At 44.6% G+C, this 19,910-nt stretch overlaps 4 protein-coding genes and 1 non-coding gene across 5 annotated transcripts; 3 read left to right on the top strand and 2 right to left on the bottom strand.

The window, feature by feature from the left end:
- The first annotated feature begins 98 nt into the window (after positions 1–98).
- On the top strand, positions 99–1,286 carry LOC9642726. The gene has a single exon (XM_024675841.1). It carries the CDS (start codon positions 348–350, stop codon positions 834–836), a length of 489 nt encoding a protein of 162 aa, XP_024531609.1. The 5' UTR covers positions 99–347; the 3' UTR covers positions 837–1,286.
- A 196-nt stretch (positions 1,287–1,482) lies between these two features.
- On the top strand, positions 1,483–2,807 carry LOC9642725 (late embryogenesis abundant protein 14). The gene is made up of 3 exons (XM_002971292.2): positions 1,483–1,661; positions 1,932–2,339; positions 2,501–2,807. Exons 1-3 carry the CDS (start codon positions 1,590–1,592, stop codon positions 2,615–2,617), a joined length of 597 nt encoding a protein of 198 aa, XP_002971338.1. The 5' UTR covers positions 1,483–1,589; the 3' UTR covers positions 2,618–2,807.
- Positions 2,808–8,270: 5,463 nt separating this feature from the next.
- Positions 8,271–8,344, bottom strand: TRNAE-UUC. The gene has a single exon. It is a non-coding gene; the product is annotated as a tRNA-Glu (tRNA).
- Positions 8,345–9,408: 1,064 nt separating this feature from the next.
- Positions 9,409–10,746, bottom strand: LOC9642572 (probable aquaporin TIP1-2). The gene is made up of 2 exons (XM_002971098.2): positions 10,180–10,746; positions 9,409–9,555 (listed from the first exon to the last, which is right to left on the bottom strand). Exons 1-2 carry the CDS (start codon positions 10,744–10,746, stop codon positions 9,409–9,411), a joined length of 714 nt encoding a protein of 237 aa, XP_002971144.2.
- A 1,302-nt stretch (positions 10,747–12,048) lies between these two features.
- On the top strand, positions 12,049–15,403 carry LOC9642571 (pentatricopeptide repeat-containing protein At2g39620). The gene is made up of 2 exons (XM_024675922.1): positions 12,049–13,705; positions 13,802–15,403. The coding sequence occupies exons 1-2, from the start codon at positions 12,049–12,051 to the stop codon at positions 15,139–15,141; spliced, it is 2,997 nt and encodes a 998-aa protein (XP_024531690.1). The 3' UTR covers positions 15,142–15,403.
- Positions 15,404–19,910: the final 4,507 nt, after the last annotated feature.

Genomic DNA, 19,910 nt, shown 5'->3' with positions numbered 1-19,910 from the left:
GATCTGGCATTCAAGACAGGAATCGACACACGGTAGCAACGAAAGAGGAATCAGACACGAAAGGAGAGCGCATTGGATCCAGCAATCCATCAAAGCAAACTCACATGGAACACGCAACAGCATCCAAATCGCCGACGGCGCCAACAGCGGCTTCCATCTCCTCTCTGGCGCCGTCGCGCTTCCTCCAATCGCCACGAAATATTTCGCCCTAGAAGCGCTCCACAGTGAGGCAAGAGAATGCCCGCCATTTATCCATTCATCCCAACGAGGACAGGTCACAGGTTCGAATTCCAGCTTAGGGGTAAAAGTAATTTTAGGGTTCTTCGTTAAAGAGGAAGAAGACGACGATGGCGATCGATTTCTTCTCGCTGGCGCTGGTGCTGCTCGCCCTAATCCACGGCCAAGCCATGGATCTCTCGATCGGCACTGGCGGCAATGACACGATGACTGCGCAGGATCTGCTGGAGCGCAATGGATTTCCAGGGGGCTTGCTGCCCAGCAACGTCGAGGGCTACACGCTCGACAACAGCGGCCGATTCGTGCTCAAGCTCGACGCCAAATGCGACGTGACCATCCCGGGCGCGTATCCGGTGGAGTACAGGGCCAAGATCGAGGGATTGCTGTCCTATGGATCGATTAAAGATCTCTCGGGAGTTTATGTCAAGGTGTTATTGGTGTGGTGGGAGCTGACTGGGATCTACATGGAGAACGAGAAGGTTGTGTTCCAGGTGGGAATTCTCTCGGCCTCTTACCCGGCTTCCAATTTTGATGAGAGCCCCGACTGTGGCAGTAAAGCATCCTCCTCCTCCACGACTCTAGATCGCTCCACTCACTAAAATCTCTTCATTCTTCTTCCTTCCTATCGATCATTGTATTCTTTTCTTTGTCCTACTGTTCTTCGTTGCCTATCGATCATCGCATTCTTCTCTTTGTCCTACTGTTCTTCGTTGTTTATCGATCATCGCATTCTTTTGCTTCTCTTCCCTGTTCTTCGTTTCTTTGGTTTTTGCTAGCAATCCTTTTGCTCCGCGAATTTCCTTATCGCTGATCGATCGCTATACAAAGTTCGAGATGATCTTCTTCGTTCTTTCTTTGTCAAGCCTGGATCGATCTACAGTACTTCTTTTACTTGGTCGTTTCTTCTCATCATCGCATTCTAAATTCTTTCCTTCTATCGAACTTCTTTCGCTAGAAAAATTTCTTTGTAAGCTTCCTTTCGATGATGAAAACATTTCCACTGTATAAAACAAGAGCAATAATATAAAAAGAAATTTCCTCTTGCTTTCCATTGGTCAGCAAAAGTCAATTTCAATCAAAGCGCCAACAGTTCAATCCACGTGTCAACCTCGCAATCCCGACACGTAGCAGCTGCCACAAGCCTCCACGCGTCCGGCTACGTGGACACGTGTAGCCGTGCATGGCGCTAGTCGCTGCCTTGCCAACACGTGACACCTCGCGGCAGTTCTTGAAAAGAGGCCGACGAACGTTTCGCAAGCACATCGTTTGCCCAAAAGTTCTATCGTTCTCTCTCTAGGAAAGGAAAAAGGAGTTTAATCTTCGCCCTCGCTCACGCAAGCAAAGCTATAGCTATGGCGGATCAGGCAAACAAGGTGAAGGAGGCCGGCCACGAGAGCGCCGATAAGGCCGCTCAGCACACCAAGGTTTGTGTGGATTTCTTTCCTGGATCCCAGAAATCTGCCATCTTTGCAAGATCTCTAGCTTGTAGATCATGTTCTTCGCGATGTTTCTTGTCCGTCCCTGATCTTTCTTGGGATTTCGTTTTTACTTCTTTCTTTCGGTTCTACTCTACTCCTGTTTGATCCATGTTTTCCATCTCCAGCACTTTGCCACCTTGGTCTTGTGTGTGCTTTGAAAAATTCTACAGTTCTCTCGATTGATCTTATCATTTCTTCTTTTGGAATCTCTCCCAGGGCGCTGGCCAGAAGGCAAGCGATACCACTCACGGCTTGGGGCAGGCCGCCAGCGAGAAAACTCACGCCGCCATGGATCAATCCAAGGGAACCGGCCAGACGGCAGCGGACAAGGCTCGTGCCACCAAGGATACCGCCGCGGACAAGGCATATGCCACCAAGGACACGGTGGCGGACAAGGCATATGCCGCCAAGGACACGGTGGCGGACAAGGCCTATGCCGCCAAGGACCAGACCGCGGCCACCGCGAACCAGGCGGGTGACAAGACCAAGTCGGCCGCGGACGTGGTGACGGAGAAGGCGTACGCGGCCAAGGATACGACGCAGGATACGGCGTCGGGATACATGCAGTCGGCTACGGATGCGGCATACGCTGCCAAGGATCAAGCTGCCGGACTCGTCCAGAAGGTAAGCAAAAAGATTCTCTTCCAAGATGTTGCGTTTCTTTGGTCGTGTTCGCTTGGTTTGAATAGATATTTGCTAGAGTTGTTAGGTTCGCTCGTTTGGTTTCTCAATTCTCGCTCTAGTCTTTCATTTTCGATCTCTAAAGTTGGTGGATTGTTTGGCAGGCTACCGATACTGCGAAGCAAGCTTACGAGAAGACCAAGGAGACTATCGGTCTGGGCGGTCCCGGGAACAACACCAACGCTCCTCTGAGCGGTAGCGGTAACAACACCACTCAGTAGTCTCTCATTCAGCAGCAGCACACGGGAAAAAAAGAAAAAAGAGAAGGAAAAACGGGATATTTGGACAATCGTCGTCGTCGCGTTTTTTTATTTTTATTTTTTTGTTCCCTTTTTAGTGCCAGTGAGCTGGGGATCTTCCAGTCACTGTTTTGAAAAAATTGGAATCCAAGGAATCTTGTCGTTTCATTCATTGTTCGTGGCGAGTTTCTTTGGAACGAGATTGCCACATCGGTCTTCGCCATTGACGCGATAGAATGATCTACAGTCCAAACAGGTCGAATTTTCGATTTTCGAAAAATACTGCTACAGAAGTTCTTAGATTCTCAGTTAGAGAAGAGAGGCGTCGCGCTGCGGCATTCGATCGAAGACCTCACAGTAAGTCCGCGATTGAAGAGATTCTTGGCGAAAAAAAAGATCGCCTCTCTGGAATCAACAGATTCGAAAAGATTCCGGCATGAGGTTTATTCCAGCTGCGTTTAGGGTTGTTTAACCATTATCGAACGTGCCATGAATCTTCCAGTTTTTAGGTTTGGAAAGATTGCCGGATGCTCGCCTTGCGGTTATTTCCAATGGTTATCTATGCATTATACGCATTCATCGTGATATAAATAATTTTAATTCCCTAGAGCAAACATTCAAAGTCATCCATGTGCACCTGAGAACGTGTCCCGCTTTTTCAGAAACCAGGAGACTGAAGAAATTTCTCCTCACGGCAAAGCATAAAAACCCAAACCTTTCAGATAACTTATAACACAAGAGAGTGATCGAGAGTTTCAGATCTCCAATGGCTTTGAATACATTCCTTGTAGCTCTCACATTTCTCTCCTCAGCTCGCATCTTCTCTCTTGTGGAAGCTGCCGACCCCGATCCACTCCAGGACTTTTGCATCCCCAGCAACACCTTGATCGAAGGCTCTCCCTGCAAGCCATACTCCCAAGTCACCTCCAAAGACTTCTACTCGAGCCTCCTCCGCACCAACACCGATACTACAAACACCCTCAACCCTCTCTTCAACTTCTCGCAAGCCATCGTCACCACTTTCCCGGCTCTCAACACCATGGGACTGTCCATGGCGCGGATCTATCTCGGGCCCAAGGGTGTTGCCAGGACTCATACTCATCCCCGGGCGAGCGAGCTTGTTTACGTCGAGAAGGGTGTTGTGGAGGCTGGCTTCGTGGACACGAACAACAAGCTTTTTGCCCACAAGATGCGTGCCAGTGATCTGTTCGTGATCCCGCGAGGCGTGCTTCACTACGTGGTGAATGTTGGACGAGAGCAGGCAATTGTTTTGGCTGTGCTCAACAGCCAGAATCCTTCTTTCCAGATACCATCGTTTGCATTGTTTGGACCAAAGTTGCCATATGAAGTCCTGGAAGCGTCATTCAGTCTCAACAGGACCACTATTGATGCACTGCACGAAATCTACAAGAATGTAATTGCTTGAGATTACAGAGCTCATATTTGTTTGTTAAAAACGCTCATTTGTGGCATAAGCCTATGAATAACAGTTAATCATAATACTTTGGGCGATGTAAGAAGGAAATCCCGATCTTAACTCGTCGGTGATGTGGGAGATTTGCGTGGCGAGGAAGATGAGCACGGCAAGGAGGAGGATCTAGAGCTCCAGGCATCGCAGCCGGGGATTGGGAGGGGGAACCACGTCCGGCGCTTGAAGGCATTGGGGGATTTGGCGAAGCTTACCAGCGTGTTAGAGAGATGCCACAGGCCCAGGGAGCCTTCCATGGAATTAATTTTGAAGTTTTATTCAGTAGTCAAAGATCTCTAGAATTTTGTGTCAACGTCAAAGCCCAGTCCTCCCTCCTTCCTCGAAATTCAGAAGTTCAACATTGTGGCCTTCCAAGCAACAAAAATCAATCTCCCACATTATTCTATGAACTAAATCACTGTATGTAATCCATTGTCCTATAGTCCCGGCCCGGGTTCATATCCAGGCAATGCAGACATTTTATTTGTAGAACGATCACGTCTGACAGTCTTTGAACAGCATTTTACCATTATATCATAAACGTGCAAAACTAGAATAAACATTGTATAGCCCTCATCAACTCACAGATCTTGCCATGGCTCTCAAGATCAGGTTTGGCAGCTCTCTTCCTCTCACTTGCACAGATATTCCCTCTCAATGTTGTGACACTGTCCAATCTAGATCCAGTCGAGGACTTCTGTATTCCAAGCGGAAGTTCTAGACAACCATGCACACCAAACCTCAAACCTATATAAGAAAAAAGATCAATTCTACTATCTAAATTTTAAACATGCATTGGCAACAAAAAAACAAACCTTGCGATTATGCTATGAACGAGCCAGGCTTTCACCAAGGCAACAATCTCAGAGATCACGTACATATCTACATAGAGAGATTTAATTTTAAAACGATTACGTATAGATCTAACAGCGTATAGACACCGTAACATGGATTAAAAGTCTAAGATACAGATGATAAAGTACATATATTAGTTTTCTGTGGCTTTAGTTCGTAGACTGTTTGCAAGTCTCAAAACGTGCAAATATTTCGACCCTCCAAGTTGCCACTGATTTAAAGCCTCTGAACATTGTAGCCTTCATCAACTATACAGATTTTGCTATGGCTTTCCAGATCAATCCGCTGTTGGCAGCTTTCTTCCTCTTCCTCTCACTTGCAAAGATCTTCCCTCTCAATGTTGTAACAGCGTCCGATCCAGATCCAGTCGAGGACATTTGCATTCCAAATGGACGTTCCAGTCTTTCCCAGGTATCTTCAAAGGACTTCTACTCTAGTGTGCTTCGAGACGGTGCTGTTGCCTCGAGCCCACCCAAGTCCTTCGTGTTCTCCCAAGCTATTGTGAGCACATTTCCGGGGCTCAACACAATGGGCTTTTCAGTGGCTCGGATCTATCTCGGGCCAGGAGGAGTGGTGAGAAGTCACGCTCATCCACGAGCAAGCGAGCTTGTTGATGTTGAAAAAGGTGTTATAGAGGTTGGATTTGTGGACTCAAGCAACAAGCTCTTTGCTCACAACTTGAAAGAGGCCGTCGTACCCAGAGGCATGCTTCACTATATCATGAATGTGGGAGCGACACAAGGTGTAGATTTGGGCTTTCTAAACAGCCAGAATCCTGCCTTCCAGATCCCGTCCTTTGCATTGTTTGGACCAAAGCTGCCGTATGAAGTCCTGGAAGCGTCCTTCATCCTCAACAGAACCACCATTGATGCGCTGCACGAAATTTATAAGGAATTCGTTTAGAAGCTTGATACATACAGACATATCTATCTATATGCTATTTATACTTCAAGCATGAGGGTTTCTAAGCGTTCATGTATTAAGCGACAAGATTCAATCTAATCTCTGTAGCAATAAATTGTTGAAGATTCTTCTTTATTTAATTTTTCCTTATAAGCTTATTTGTTATTTAAATGCTTTAAGAATTTTTATACATTTGTATCACCAGTTATTCTCAATAAACTATATATTCGGTGATACAAATAACAAATAAGCTTATCTAAGTTTGACTAAAAATACCAGCTTTTACGTGGCTCCAAATCACGACAGCAAATAAAATCACTCGTCAGTTAACTTCATGGCTATGCAAATGTAATGGCTTTCTCTATTCCTCTCATCCTTAAACGACTGCCACATTCTTGTGCTTGTGAGAGCTGCAGATCCCGAGGACTTTTGCATTCCACGGAACAATATTAGTGAAGGTTTCATGAAGTACAAGCCGTACTCAAAGGTATCTTCAAAAGACTTCCACTCGAGCTTGTTTCGCGCCAAGGTGGATATCTCACACAAGCCCAATGCGTTCGATTTCGCTCAAGCTATTGTCAGCACATTTCCGGCACTCAACACGATGGGATTGTCCGTGGCACAAAACTATCTCGGCCCCAAAGGAGTTGCGAGAGCTCACGCTCATCCTCGGGCAAGTGAGCTCATCTATGTGGAGAAGGGATTTGTGGAGGCCGGCTTTGTGGACACTAACAACGGGCTCTTTGCAAGGAATTTGACCGCGAGCGGTTTGTTTATAATTCCCCGTGGAGTTCTTCACTATTTGATCAACATTGGAGAAGATCACGCTATAGTTTTGGCCATTTTAAACAGAGAATCCTTCCTTCCAGATCCCATCCTTTTCTTTGTAGTTGAGTTAAAAGGTTTTGAAGGTGACTTTTAGTCTAGACAGGAGGACCATTGATAAGTTGCATAAGATTTATAAAAAGTTTGTTTAGCATGCAATGAATGACCTTCCAAAAGATGGCCAGCCATAGTATCTATGCCCTGTTGTTGTGGTGAGGAATCCCTTGCTCTGGAAGGGCCCTGTGTTGGTGTTGTTTGATCTTGCGCTCACAAGAATGTTATGGCTTGGAACATGTGGATTTAAGTGTAATTTTGCATTGGCTCTAAGAACCCTTGCATATTGACATTAGTCCTTTAATATCGTTAAATGATAGTTTATTGTGTGTATAAACACTTTTATTATCATGCCTTGTTCAGTCCTATTGGTTATTTATAAAAAGTGTCTATATTTCTTAGAATAATCACAAAAACTTTATGGAATAAAACTTGCAAATTTGGACAACTATAATATTCAAAATAATCTCTACATTTTGCAAATATAGGACAAAATAAATCTTATACAATCACGTGACAAGGCTAGGGTTTTGCTCCAGGTGGAACAAGATCACAAACCGTTGCCTTGAGATTGTGAAGAAATTTCTCCAGCATAAAAACCCAAGCCCTTTCAAGCTCTCATATAAAACCAAAGTTTCTGATCATATGTGATTTGAAAATCTTTGATTACTCTCTTACATGAAGTCCTGGATGTGACGACATGAATAAACTCTTCAGAGTAGAGAGCTCTCGTTTTGCCACAATTCTAAACAACATATGAATTAACTCCCTACAAGTTTACATCTAGCAGCAGGCAATTCTTTTGCAAATCGAGCGCCTCGTCTAGTCCTTTAGCCTCTATTTTGTGAATGGCGGCCACCACTTCGTTGCCCCCGGGATTTGGGGTCCTGGCGATGATGCGGCCACACGACAATAGGCTCAGGCGTTCGAGGGGAAGGAGGGTTTCATCGGCGGAGGACAAAGATGATCCGCCGATCATCTTTGTCAGGCAAGAGATTGGATAACGGCATTGTCCTTAAAATTTTCGTGCAGCCCATCAATGTGAGGCTGGGACTTCCATATCGGCAGCTTTGGTCCAAACTGTGATAAGGATGAGATCTGCAAGGCATGGCTGTTTGGAAAGCCCAAAACTACAACTTGCGTCTCTCCCACATTCATGATATAGTGGGTATGACAAATAGATCAGCCTCTTTCAAGTTGTTGTTCAAGTCCACAAATGGGCCGAGATTCTGAGCCCCATTAGTGGAAATGTGCTCACAATAGCTTGGGACAAAGCAAAGGACTTGGGTCCGTCACTTGAGTAGAAGTCCTTTGAAGATATCTGAGAGTATGGCTTGCAGAACGTCCACTTGGAATGCAAAAGTCCTTGACTGACGCTGTTATGTACAACATTGGGAAGATTTGTGCAAGTGAGAGGGAGAGGAAGAGAGCTGCTAAGAGCGGATTGATCTTGAGCCATGGCATCTGTAAGTTGATGAAGGCTAAATGCACTAAAACACAGCAAATTATAAATATATGTATTTTCGATTGTTCCATTGCCGGGATTCGAACCCGGGTCGCCTGGGTGAAAGCCAGGTATCCTGACCGGACTAGACGACAATGGATTACATTATACAGTAATTATATAGATCAGACCTGAAAAGCCCCGGGAGATCTCATCGCTCGTCGACACCGAAGCCTGCTGAGCTTGAAAGGGACTGACCCATGCTGGAGCTGACGACGAAGAAACCGGAGGAGCCGGAGCTGGAGCCAAACTTGAACCAGAGCCGGCAGGGATGATCCGAGAGAAGGATCTGATGGTGGCGGTGGCAGTGGTGGCGGGGGCTATGAAGAAACAGCAGCCGCCGCCTCTGAAAAACCCATGGACGAAACATTTTGGGTGATGGTGGAGTTACTGGTTAAGTTCTTGACAATTATTTACCAATGAATTGTTTCGTACACCCGTTTGTAAAAGCAGGCTTGGCGCTGCTCACACCGCCGCCGCTGCCACCACAGTAGCTTCTCGCAGCTCGTTCCGTGTGGTTAAACCCGTAGCTGTTGTATGGCTTATCACACCCAGTTTTACCTTGCCCGGATGTAGAGGCCTCGTCCCCCTCCGAGTCTTCGTCCGGAGCTGCCACGGGGATAACCAACACTAGTCTATCGTCTAGATGGGCTATTATCTCACGTGTTTCGAGGGAATCTACCACCTTTGTCAGCATTCTTGATGGGGCGAAGGTGATAACGGGAGGTTGTGGAGAGTGGATTTGGATCCAACATGGCGTTTGCCAATGCGCTGGTTAGCATGTATGGAAACGGTGGAAGAAGAAAGGTATGTGTTTGATGCCATACACACTTCCCATACATGCTAGCAAATGCGGTGGCGTCCGCGATGTCAGGGAGGGTTTCGATCGCATCCACTGCCGAAATATCTTCTCCTGGATGATCATACTCAGTGCCTATGCCGACAAGGTGCTGGGGCTGTTTCGCGAGATCCAGTCGAGTGGCATGGCAATCGACAATGCCTGGACGAGGAAATTGCTGAGGTATCAATCCATCCCTGGAAATCTCGCGCTGCACTTGCCTGGCGGCCGTCAGATCCCGGGTGCTGGCGCAGGATCGATGCGTGCCTGTCGACATTCCGATAAACCCTAAAAAAAAGAATATCCCAATTCTCAAATTTTCAATCTCATGCAAGACCTTGTAACTGAACTTGTGTCCACAAAGCCGACCTCCACAATCCCTTCTCTACATAGACGAGCTTGCTCGCCCGAGGATGACTGTGAGCTCTCACTCCCTTGGGATCGAGATAGTTTCGCACCCAGACAATCCCATGCTGACCATCGCTTGAGCAAAATCAGAGGTGTCCGACACCTTGGGCGCGGAATAAGCTCGAATGGTAGTATTTTGAAGATACCTCTGCACTTGGTGAAACCTTCATTGATGTTTTTTCATGGGATGCAAAAGTCCAGGACTGGATCGGGATCTGCAGCTCTCACAAGAATGTGGCAGTCGTTTGTTTGAGGTCGAGAGGAATAGAAAATTTTATTTCTTGTTACTCTGATTGCTGCCATAATTATAGAAACCTGAAGAATTGTAAATAGCTTTAGGTAGATCCAAACCAGAAATGACTAGTGACTATTGCTAAGCATTTCAAACTAAGTGGGGGGGCATGGTCACAATTTAGCTTATTCATTGACAATTTTCATCATTATATCTGTCACAAAATTCTTTTTGTTGAAGCATAATTACTTGTTCTCGCTGTAAATTTCACAACCATGTGAATTGCTCATTCAAGCCAGAGCGGGGACAATGTCCTGTCCGAAAAAGTGACTGTGGAAGATTTATGTGGGAGAAACAGCAAAGAGTTTCAAATGGTCTATAGAGGCACTAATAACTTACGGTCAGTACACCACTTGAGCTTTCACCCGGTTAACTCGATTCACTCGTTTGAGCTCACAACAATTGGAGGGTGAAAGGCTTCCTTGACGCTGCCCAAGTCCTCGCGGCCGCGATACAACTCAGCGTGGTGTGGTGGAACCAGGCAGTAGAGAACCGAAACCATCACAGTGGCAGAGTAAGGAGCAATCCACCATACCCAGTGACCATCTCGAGTGGAACTTGATCCCATCACGACTGCCGGGCCGAGACACCTCGCCGGATTCATCCCCGCTCCAGAGTATCCCACCACAAGTCCCCCAGACGCGAAAATCAGCAGTCCAGCAGCAGCGCCGATGAAAGATGGTGGCAGGATTGCTCCAAAAGCCCGTCCTTGGAATGGATCCAGTGCCAGGTTGGCGACGACGAACATGAGAACAAACGTGAACATGCTCTCGGCAACGAAGGCCGAGCCTATTGAAAGTCCTGATCCGGCCGAGTTTTGCATGACACAGCCGCCAAGCGCGAACTTAAGAGCGAGGTCGTCAGGGAGGACGAGCTTCGCACACAGGGAAGCGAAGATGGAGCCGACGCATTGAGCTCCCGTGTACATGACGAGCTTGGAGGGGGAGACATAGCCGAGAACCATGGCCAGGAAGGTGATACAAGGATTGAAGTGACCACCAGAGGAGGGAGCGGCGGAGAGGATGATGATGAAGACGAGGATGGAGTGGAGGATCGCGATGGAAGCCATGGGTGATCCGTTGCTGCTTTGCTGCGAGGAGCTGACGATGATGAGTATGCTGGAGAAGACGAAGGCTATGGTTGCGAGACATTCGACAAGACAGGATCGCCATGCCTGGAACAGTTTGGAGGATTTGAGTTGAAAAAGAAGAGAAAAAAGATTAAGTGATGGTTTGGAGCTCTTTTTACCTCGAGGGTGATAAAGTCTTGGAGCTGGAGGAACTTGAGGATTTGGAGGGAAGAAGCTTGTTTGTGATGGTGTTGAAAGTTTTGGTGCTCCAGCGTCTCCATTTCCAGCTGAGGTGTTTGAAGTTAAATCCATATAACTGTGTGCAGTCATTGACGATCCAAACCTGGGGGAAAGATCGATGCTTGTTTCTTGTTTCAGCTTCAACAGTGGTCAAAAGGGTAAACAAGGAAAGTCAATTGAAAATTGACCGAGACAGACAATTCTTTTTGTGAAAAGGGTTGTGTGTCCCAGGTGCATGTTTCTAGCGGAAGACGCTCCCTTTCGTGCTGGCATTCCACAAGACCAAGACGAGCTCCAAGGGAGAACGTCGACCTTTATGCAAAGAAGGGTGTGGTTTCGTGCTAGAAGACCGATGTTTTGGACTCGTTGTCGGCTGGATTTCTACCTCGCTGCTAAGCTTCTACGTGCCATGTGGAAGTTAGGATGTACTTCCAGGGGATAGCGGCAGCTACAGAGGCAGCAACAAGCAGTGTATCCACACTTAACCCGATCCCTAACAAGTCAGTCCCTATATCTTTCCTTGTTTCAATTCCATCTATAGTACATATGTTATAATGTTCATTAAGTTTTTATATAATCAAAGTTGAGTTGCCCAAATATTTAGCAGACACTATTTGAACCAATTGAATAATGCTCATCAAATATCACCTAGAATCAATAGTAATTTATAACAATTATAAACATACATGTACAAGTTGGACAACAATAGCATTAAACCTCTTGTCATAATGCCTCGAAAGCACTCAAGTCTCGGGATCAAGCTATGATCGAAGAAAAGGATACGGTCTCTTTGTTTAATAAATTATATCAAGTGTTGAGTTCAAACGAACTGATACTCTAGGAATTATCCATATGTAGCCATTTATATACAAATGAATAGAGATATTCCTTAGAAAACCCGGGACGATTTGAAAATTGGGATATTCTTTGTTTTAGGGTTTATCGATTTTTCCATGAATGTCCGGCGAGCGCGACGCCACCGCCATCGCGATCTCCTCGCACGCGTCGATCCTGCGGGACTGCGCCAGCACCCGAGATCTGACCGCCGCCAAGCAAGCGCAGTGGGAGATTGCCAGGGATGGATTCGGGGGCGACAGGTACCTCGGCAATCTTCTCGTCCAGGCCTACGGCAAATGCGGCAGCGTCCGCGACGCCAGAGAGGTTTTCGATCGCATCCAGCGCCGAAATATCTTCTCCTGGACGATCATGCTCGGCGCCTACGCCGACAATGGCCACGGCCGCGAGGCCCTGGGCCTGTTTCGCGAGATCCAGTCGCGCGGCATGGCGATCGACAATGTGACGCTCGTCAGTGCTCTCAAGGCGTGCGCCGTGGCCGGGGATCTGGAAGAGGGCCGCGGCATCCATGCCAGTGCGCGGTCTCTAGGGTATGAATCCGAGATCATCGTGGCCACCGCGCTGGTGAGCATGTATGGGAAGTGTGGGCATTTGGAGGAGGCCAAGGCGGTGTTTGCGACGCTGGTGGAGAGGAATCGCGTGTCCTGGAACGCGATGCTAGCAGCGTATGCCCAGAACGGGCATTGCGAGGAGGCTGTGAGGCTCTATCGTCTTATGTGCTTCGAGGGGATCAAGCCCGATGCTACCACCTTCGTCAGTGTTCTCGATGGCTGGAAGGGCGAAGGAGAACACGGGAGGAGAATCCACGACCAGGTTGTGGAGAGTGGATTTGGATCCAACACGACGCTTGCCAATGCTCTGGTTAGCATGTATGGAAGCGGTGGAAGGGTGGACGACGCAAGGTACGTCTTTGATGGTATAGCTGAGAAAACAGTGGTTTCCTGGAATGCCATGCTAACCGCGTATGCACAGAACGGGCGCTATGGCGAGGCCGTGGATTTGTTCTGGAAGATGGACGTTGCTCCAGACACTGTGAGCTTCGTCAATGTTCTTGGAGCTTGCATGGACATCGAAGAAGGAAGATTGGTCCACGAGCATATCAAAGCCAGTGGATTTCCGGTAGGCGTTCTCGTATCGACTAGCCTGGTTAACATGTATGGGAGGTTCTTGAGGCTGGAGGAGGCCAAGCAGTGTTTCGAGCAAGCTCGGGAGAGAGACAGAGTCTGCTGGAACTCCATGGTTGGAGCTTACGCACAGAACGGGTGTGGTTTGGAAGCGTTGCATCTCTACCAGGAAATGAGGCGAGCTCTGGTGGAACCGAACAGCGTCACTTTTGTGAATCTTCTTGTAGCCTGTGCTGCTACGGGGTTTTTAGAAGCGGGCAGGAAGATCCATGCCGAGGTTGCGAGCTTGGGGCTTCTATCGACTCTCTCAGTGGGAGGAGCTCTTATCAACATGTACAGCGAGTGCGGTGACTTGGATGGAGCAGTACAGGTTTTTAAGGAGATGCGTCAACTCGGAGTGATGCCTTGGGATGCCTTGATCGCGGCATTCGCTCACAACAAGTTCGTCAGAGAAGCTATCTATCTCTTCAGCAGAATGAGCCTCGAAGGTCAGAAGCCCAACGAGCTAACGATCGTCAGCATCCTTGATGCATGCTCCAGCGGCGGTGCTGTAAAACAAGGATCGGCATTCCATAGATGCATTGGCGTCAGCAGCTCCGGCTTGGACGTTTCTAATTCTCTTGTCAACATGTATGGTAAGGGAGGGAACTTGGTGCTTGCCAAAAGCGTTTTTGACAGCGTGCCTCATAAAAATCTCGTCTCCTGGAACGTTCTAATCGGTTCTTATGCAGGGGATGGAGATGGGAAGGAGGCCTTGGGAGTCCACCAAAAGATGGAACTGGAGGGACTGAAACCGGACAAGTTTACATTCATTTCGGTTCTCCATGCTTGCTCTGCGAGTGAGGCCTTGGCTGAAGGTAAGGCGATTCATGCTCTCATTGCAGCGTCGGGATTTGATTCCAGCTGCTTCGTTGCCACGACACTAATAAAAATGTATGGCTGCTGCAGGTGCATGGAAGAAGCAAAAGCTGTTTTTGATAGAGTCGCTTCCAAGGACATTGTTTTATGGACTGCTTTGCTCACGGCGTACTCTCGAAACGAGGATGCCAAAGGGGCGCTTCTTGTCTATCGGAACATGGACTTGGAGGGAATGGAGAAGAACCGGTTCACATTTTCCTCCATCGTCAGCGTCTGTGCAGATGCAGAAGCGCTTGCTGAAGGTCAGAAAGTTCATTTGCACACCGTTTCTGTGGGGTATGACAAGGATGTCATTGTAGGCACTACTCTGGTGGATTTTTACTCCAAATGCCACGACGTGGATACTGCAAGAAGCGTCTTTGATGGCATCGAAGGCAAGGACATCGTAACTTGGAACGTTATGATCACTGGATTTGTTAGAAACGGCCACGGACGAGAAGCAGTCCGGCTTTACCAAAAGATGGACCTTCCACCCGACAGCTTGACGATGGTAGGCGTTCTTGCGGCATGCTCCGGCCTGGGAGCTCTCGAAACAGGAGAAGTTTTGCTCGAGAGAAGCGGCTTGGAAAGAGACGAGGCTATCGGCACGGCACTGATAAACTTATACGGCAAGTGTGGGAGTCTGGAGCAGGCACGGAACGTCTTCCTCGACATGAAATCCAGGAGGAACCTTGTCACTTGGAACTCCATGCTGGCCGCGGCTTGCACGAAGGGTGGCTTGGAAGATTGTGTGGAGATCATCCACATGATGGGCTTGGAGGGGATCATGCCGGACGAGTTAACGTTTCTCAGCGTCCTCTTCGCGTGCAGTCACGGTGGGTCGATCCAACAGGGCCTGGATTTGTTTCTCTCGGCTGGGGTTGATTATGGGATTGCGACGAACACCAAGCACTACGTGTGCGTAGTAGACATCCTGGGACGAGTAGGCAGGCTGGAGGAGGCACAGGAGGTACTAAACAGGATGCCCTTCCAAGCCAACGACGTTGCATGGATGACTTTGCTGGGAGCTTGCCGGATACATCGTGATTTTGAGCAGGGGAGGCGTGCTGCCGATTATGTTATCGAGCTGGACCCGCAAAACGCTGCTCCGTATGCTTTGCTCTCCACCATGTTCTCGGCGGCAGGCAGGGGTCGAATGCCAGCAAAAGGATGAAAGCTAGGTCATCGGTAGGTTCTCGTTTTCGTTAGTGAGATTTTCCGCTGAGATTAATGCCATCACTCCCAAAAAGATGGTTCTTCTCTTTCATCAACTCCAAGCTGTGGGATCCATTGATGTTAACTTCATTGATTGCTAAGTAGTAACCAGTACTAGTTCTAGCATCTTCTAGTTTGGATCTGCCTAAGGCTGCCTATTATTTTCTTTGTTTTGTATAGTGAGCCCAAGCATTTGAGAATGTAAACAAGCTTTGTACCAAGGTGCACACTTCAAACAAGCCAAATGTGTTGATTTCAAAGAAACTTAGACTATTGATTATTTCCTTTTACTTTAAATTTACTTTGTTTTTAGATCTAGGGTTGTATTTAGATCTCTTCTTGTTCCTTGCAAATGCCACATCATTATTTTCAATATTTACTTATTTTTACAAGGAACATATTCAGATAATAATTGTGTAGTAAGGTGTGATTATAACAGTGCTACTCTTGTTATCCTTAAATATATAATTACAATGTTGCTCATATTTTTGGTCTCTTATTGCTATTGATGTGGAGCATAATTGTGATGTGGACACATTTCTAGCACTCAACACAATAGTATGAATCTTCAGTGTTCAGAAGGGATGTGGAGGCTGTTTTTCTTCGGAAGGGAAAATTTTTCACAAAACGTGCTACTTATTGATGGCTAAGCATGGAAAATTAAAAGATGCCCTTAATATATAAACAAAGGCCATAAACTCAGAAAGAGCTATGGATAATATAGTTCTTGCAAAACTGGTGTTTATGGGAAAATAAGATTGAGTGGATTTTTTTAATTGATAGTGAGTTAAATAGCTTTGGAGGTAGCTTTAGAGTTCCCTTCTTTAAGGACAATTATTTCTTATATAAGCATAAAGAATTTTCCTAGCACATTAATCACTTTAACTTTAATGATTCTCACTATTATTGGTAAGAATCTTAGTTATATTTATTTTGTGAAAAATCATTGATAATATATTTTTTGAGTGTTCTCTTATTTTAAGAGTCTTAGGTTGAATTTAATTTTCATGATTCTCTTGTTGCAAATGTTGTTAAAAGCCTTTCACTTATTGTAATTATTGTGGCCTTTTAAAGTTTTTGGAGCATAAATTTTCCTTTATTTATTAATTTTTGTTAAATAAGTTCTTCTTTAATATCAACTTTTTCTTCTTTCACCTTTTTTTTCTTCCATTTTTCTTGTTTTCTCCTTTTTTCCTTAATACTTCAAACTTTTTTTTCAAAAGAGGGGCTAAAGGGGACAGATGGGCCTTAGTGATGGAATAAAAATGAGCAATAATAATATTAGAGTAAGGATAAAAGTAAAGCAACTAAAGATTTGAATAATAGATTGTAGAATGGATAAATCAAAAGATATAAATTTGTTGAAAGGAATTAAAGAGACATTTTAAGTGTTTCTTTATATACTTAGTCACTATACAAGTACTTGTGCCTAAGTCATCTTAGACACTATGCTTAAGCTTTGAGCCTGTTGTAAGTAGAAACTATTGGAAAAAATTTTACTTTTCAGTCCCTTATGACAGTTCTAAGCCATATCCTCACAGTTACACTCCCCCTAGACCCACATTAGTGGTCCTTCATCTTGCTCTAGTCCTTTGTCTTCACCAGTATTTAAAAATGTAAATAAGCTTTATATGGAGATGCATACTTCAAATTAATCAAATGTGTTCGATTCAAAGAAGCTTAGCACTAGCACTTAACATAATGGTATGAATCTATTTCAATGTCCAAAAGAGATGTGTGAAGGTTGTTTTTCTTTCGAAAGGAAAAAAACTTCACAAAATGTGTTATTTATTAATGGCAAAGCATGGAAAATAAAAAAATGCCTTGTTTAGAATCAACCACCATGAACAAACTCACAATAATATATAAATAAGGTGTCAACCCATTACCAAATACTCACACTCCAGAACTATTGATTACTTCCTTTAAATTCAATTTTATTTTTACTGTTAGATTTAGTGTTGCAACTATTGTTATATTTAGATCTCTTCCTGTTCCTTGCAAATGCCACATTATTATTTTCAATCCCTACTGATTTTTACAAGGCAATGTTACTCTTATTGCTATATCACATTCAGATAATGATTATGTAGTGAGGTGTGATTATAATAGTGCTACTCTCAATTTTTTGTGTATTGTTATCCTTAAATACATAATTACAATGTTTCTCATATTTTTGGTGTCTTACTGCTATTGATGTGGAGCATAATTGTGGCAATTCTTGGAGAATGTTCAAGGATGGTGTTTATAGGAAAATAAGATTGAATGGATTTTTTTAATTGATAATGAGTTTACTAGCTTTGGAGATAACTTCAGAGTTCTCTTCTTTAAGTACAATCATTTCCTATATAAGTATTTTGGCTAAAGATATAAAAAATGATTGTCCTCACAGCTAGCTCATGTAGTAGGTAGCAGTTAGCTCATTCAATAACTAGAGTAGCTCTAGTATTTAGAGCAGGTTTTTCTACAAGATCTGTATCTTGTTAGGGGTATTTGCTCAGTGATTAAGGTTTTCCTGCTCTATTCTTTTTCTTTTCTTCACATCCTCCATGTCCTTCAGCTGACCTCGGCTGTTGTCAATGATCGGTTTCTCTCTGGCATGCCTCATCCAGCAAGATTATGAACAGTAACCAGGTGTGAACAAATCTCGGATCCAGCCTCAATATCTTCCCCTTGTCCCTTATCAAGGCCTCCATTTTCATGGTGGAGCAAGCTTGCTTGGAGTACATGAAGGAATTTTTGGTGAAAGTAATCAGAAAGTCTTATGCTTCTAGATAGACACCATAAGCTCTAAAATATACATACATACAACTCAGCAAAGACCTCTCTGTTCTTTTACGATGTCTACTTAAAATGCCTGAAAGAAAGCATTTTTGTCAGACTAAACTTGGATCTTGTAACTTACAGCATTGGAAAAATTCAGTCCAACAGCTGAAATGAGCAACTTGGTGGTGTTCTCATTCTCTTGACGTTGATTATGCAAGAGCAGTTGCTAGAGGACACCTTACGGACGGTTTACACAACACCTGGAGTCATGGAGCACCTTCTGGAAATGATCACCTGAAGAAACAGGCAGGAGAAAGAAGAAATCAGAAGGGCTGCCTTGGGAATTTTATGTCAGCTTGTAATCCCCAAGAGAAATAGTTTTGGGTGATGGCAATTGCTGGAGCACTGGAAGGTATTCTAAGTTTTCTTTTGGATGATGGAGATAGTGACAAAGAATTGGAGTTTGACAAAGCAAACTCAAGCTGCATAGGTTGAGATTGCTCAAGAGTTTGGCAAAGGATGACAAGAACTGTGTTTATATAGGAAATACTCAAGGTCTACACTCCATTCTTGTAGTAAACATAGGCATCAAAGGCAGAGAAAAAGGGGGTTGGGTAGTTTTTAAAGTTGAGCTTAAGTCAATGAAAGTCAATATAGTCCACCAAATATAAAAGTTGATGTTCAAATGATTAGTTTGGGACGAATTAACAATTCTATTCAAAACTTAAGACATATTTTCAGTCCAAGAAAAAGCTAAATAATATAAGTCTAATAAGAAAATAAATATCATAAGTACAAGAAAAAACTCTATAATACCACTAAAAAATTTGGCTAAAAAAAAAACTAAACTTAGTCTTCCTCAGCATCCATTCATATAGTATTATGCTCTATAACTGTGGGCTCTTGTTGTATATGAGTTTGTGCTATTGCTTTTGCATAACATTATAAATTATAGCCCATATCATCAATCCACCTAATATACACAACCATGATAGAATTAGTATAATGAAAAATTTATACTTTATTATCACTTGTATGAAATGTCCCAAGAACACTTTCAAATGCACTTTCCTTCTCCAGTGCAAAAACTACATAGCCAGTCTCTTTAGTTGTTAGCACTATCGAACCAAAACTTGCTATAGCATCAAGCACAATCCCCTTAGGAGGACAAAACAACTCTAGGAGGATTTGTATGGCCTTTGGTGAATGGTGTCAATAGCTAACAAACTCTATATGATGGTCCTGCGTGATTACTATCGGGATGATATCTATTGAGCTATCATATCTTAGTAATGCCAAACCTACACACTCATTAGCTCGTGTGATACTGTGGCAGCAAGAAAAGCGGCAGAGAGTATGCTAAATTCTACAATGAAAGAGGCAATCAATTTAAGATATGAAAAATAAGGAAATGCAAACTTTTTGGATTTAGCCACTTGCTCTTTTTGTTTTGACTGGGATATTTGAGAGTAGGCAGTCTAATGCAAACCTAACCAATCTAGAGTCATCATTCTCCGCCATTGTTGCAAGAAGACCTCCCCAAAATAAAGAACGGGGAAGAATGACTAATATAATGCCTTCATATCACAACACTTTGGATGCCACATCCACCGCTTGAGAAATATGGTCCGGTTGAAGGATGTTCCAGGATGGAGTGTCACCTTGTAAAGGTAATAACTTATTAGGCAAGTCAAAAAACACGAGGTCAATGCCAAAGGTATTGTTCATTCCCAATCCTTGCATCCATCTATAAAACATAAAAGACTCTTAGCTCATGTTGTTGGAAAGCTAAAAGTAGTCCCCAATAACTATTTCCACATTGCCAACACTTCTTATAGGAGAAAGAGGGTGAATTTGAATAGTGTTCAAAGCTAGGAAATATTAAAGTTAATACATGTTTTTTTTCATACCTGTTTATGTGAAGCCGATGAAGATAACTCTTGGAGGTCATCCTCTATAGCA

This window comes from Selaginella moellendorffii, unplaced genomic scaffold (genome assembly GCF_000143415.4).
Source record: "Selaginella moellendorffii unplaced genomic scaffold, v1.0 SELMOscaffold_16, whole genome shotgun sequence".
Classification (NCBI taxonomy): Eukaryota; Viridiplantae; Streptophyta; class Lycopodiopsida; order Selaginellales; family Selaginellaceae; genus Selaginella; species Selaginella moellendorffii.
This window is presented reverse-complemented; position numbering and strand designations above follow the sequence as displayed.